The sequence below is a fragment of the Chaetura pelagica genome, unplaced genomic scaffold (genome assembly GCF_000747805.2).
Source record: "Chaetura pelagica isolate M959 unplaced genomic scaffold, ChaPel_1.0 scaffold844, whole genome shotgun sequence".
Classification (NCBI taxonomy): Eukaryota; Metazoa; Chordata; class Aves; order Apodiformes; family Apodidae; genus Chaetura; species Chaetura pelagica.
The window spans coordinates 3,310-5,019 of record NW_009952902.1 but is presented as its reverse complement, the minus strand read 5'-3'; the positions used below and the strand labels follow the sequence as shown (position 1 = coordinate 5,019).

General features: G+C 53.8%; 1 protein-coding gene across 1 annotated transcript in view; it reads right to left on the bottom strand.

Annotated features, from left to right (window-relative positions):
- HNRNPUL2 (heterogeneous nuclear ribonucleoprotein U-like 2) overlaps positions 1 to 350 on the bottom strand; it is a gene marked incomplete at both ends in the record, with an annotated part of 8,829 nt that extends 8,479 nt beyond the window's left edge. Inside the window, one exon of the mRNA XM_009995644.1 lies at positions 211 to 350. Coding sequence (XP_009993946.1) covers positions 211 to 350 — 140 coding nt within the window. The remainder of the gene's footprint in view (positions 1 to 210) is intronic.
- Between the last annotated feature and the right edge of the window lie 1,360 nt (positions 351 to 1,710).

Sequence of the window (1,710 nt, the reverse complement as noted above, 5' to 3'; positions counted from 1 at the left end):
GGGGGAACCGGGGCCCAGACTGGGGGGGAAACTGGCGCCCAGACTGGGGGGAAACCGGGGCCCAACCTGGGGGGGAACTGGGGCCCAACCTGGGAGGAAACGGGCCCAAACTGGGAGGAAACGGGCCCAAACTGGGAGGAAATCCCATTTCCCCAGTTCCCTGGGAATTCCTGCACCCAGAAACCCAGGAGCAGTTCCCAGGTTTCCCACCTTGGCCTCGAAGCAGATTTTCCCTTTGGTGACCCCGTGGGTGCTCCGGGCTCCCGACCAGAGCCCTGGGAACTTCTCAAAGAAGAGAGGTTGCCCCCCATAACGGTCCTTGCTGGCCTTGAAGTGAAGGTCTGAGGTGTCTGAGGGGACAGGGAAGGAAAAGGAAGGCAGGAAATTCAGTCAGGTTTGGTCTTGAACCAGAATGGACCCAATCGGGGCTCAAATCACCCCAAATGGGCTTCAAATCACCCCAAACAAGACTCAAAATGCCCCAAACAGGCCTCAAATGGGCCTTAAATTCCCCCAAACACGCTTCAAACTGGCCTTAAATCACTCCAAATACACCTCAAACTGCAGCAAATGGCCTCAAATCGCCCCAAACGGGCCTTAAATGGCTCCAAATGGGCCTCAAACTGCCCCAAATTGGCCCAAACTGCCCCAAATTGGCATCAAATGGGCCTCAAATCAACCCAAACAGGCTTCAAACTGCCCCAAATGGCCTCAAATCACCCCAAATGGGTGTCAAACTGCCCCAGAAAGGCCTCAAACTGCCCCAAAAGGGCCTCAAATCGCCCCAAAGGGGCCTCAAACTGCCCCAGAAAGGCCTCAAATCGCCCCAGAGGCCTCAAATCGCCCCAGAAAGGCCTCAAACTGCCCCAGAAAGGCCTCAAACTGCCCCAAAAGGGCCTCAAATCGCCCCAAAGTGGCCTCAAACTGCCCCAGAAAGGCCTCAAACTGCCCCAAAAGGGCCTCAAACAGGCTTCAAATCACCCCAAATTGGTCTCAAACTGCCCCAAATGGCCTCATATCACCCCAAATGGGCTTCAAACTGCCCCAAAGAGGCCTCAAATGGGCCTCAAATTACCTCAAATGGCCTCAAATCAACCCAAACAGGTTTCAAACTGCCCCAAATGGGCCTCAAAGTGCCCCAAATGGGCTTCAAACATGCCCCAAACAGGCTTCAAACTGCCCCAAATAGGCCTCAAATCACCCCAAATTGTCTTCAAACTGCCCCAAGGATGCCCCAAATACTTCTCAAATCACCCCAAATCTGCCCCAGGTAACCCAGATATTACTCAAAACACCCCCAAGAACATTTCAAGTTGCTCCTCTCCACAAACACATCTCAAACATGACCCCAATCTCCCCAAATGCCCCCAAAGGTGCCCCAAATTCCCCCAGCACCCCTCAAATCTGCCCCAAACCCCCAAGACACCCCAAATCCCCCCCAAGTTACCCAAATCCCTTCAAATGCCTCAAATCCCCCAAAAATGCCTCAACTCACCCCAAGTTCCCCCAAATCTGCCCCAGAGATTCCCCAAATCCCTTCAAATGACTCAAATCTCCCCCAAAGCCCCCAAATCTGCCCCAAACACACCCCCAAAACCCCCAAAGACTCCCCAAATCTGCCCCAAACCCCTTCAAATGCTTCCATCCCCCCAAATATGCCTCAAGTCACCCCAAAACCCCCAAAACACAACCCAAAACCCCTCCAACCTC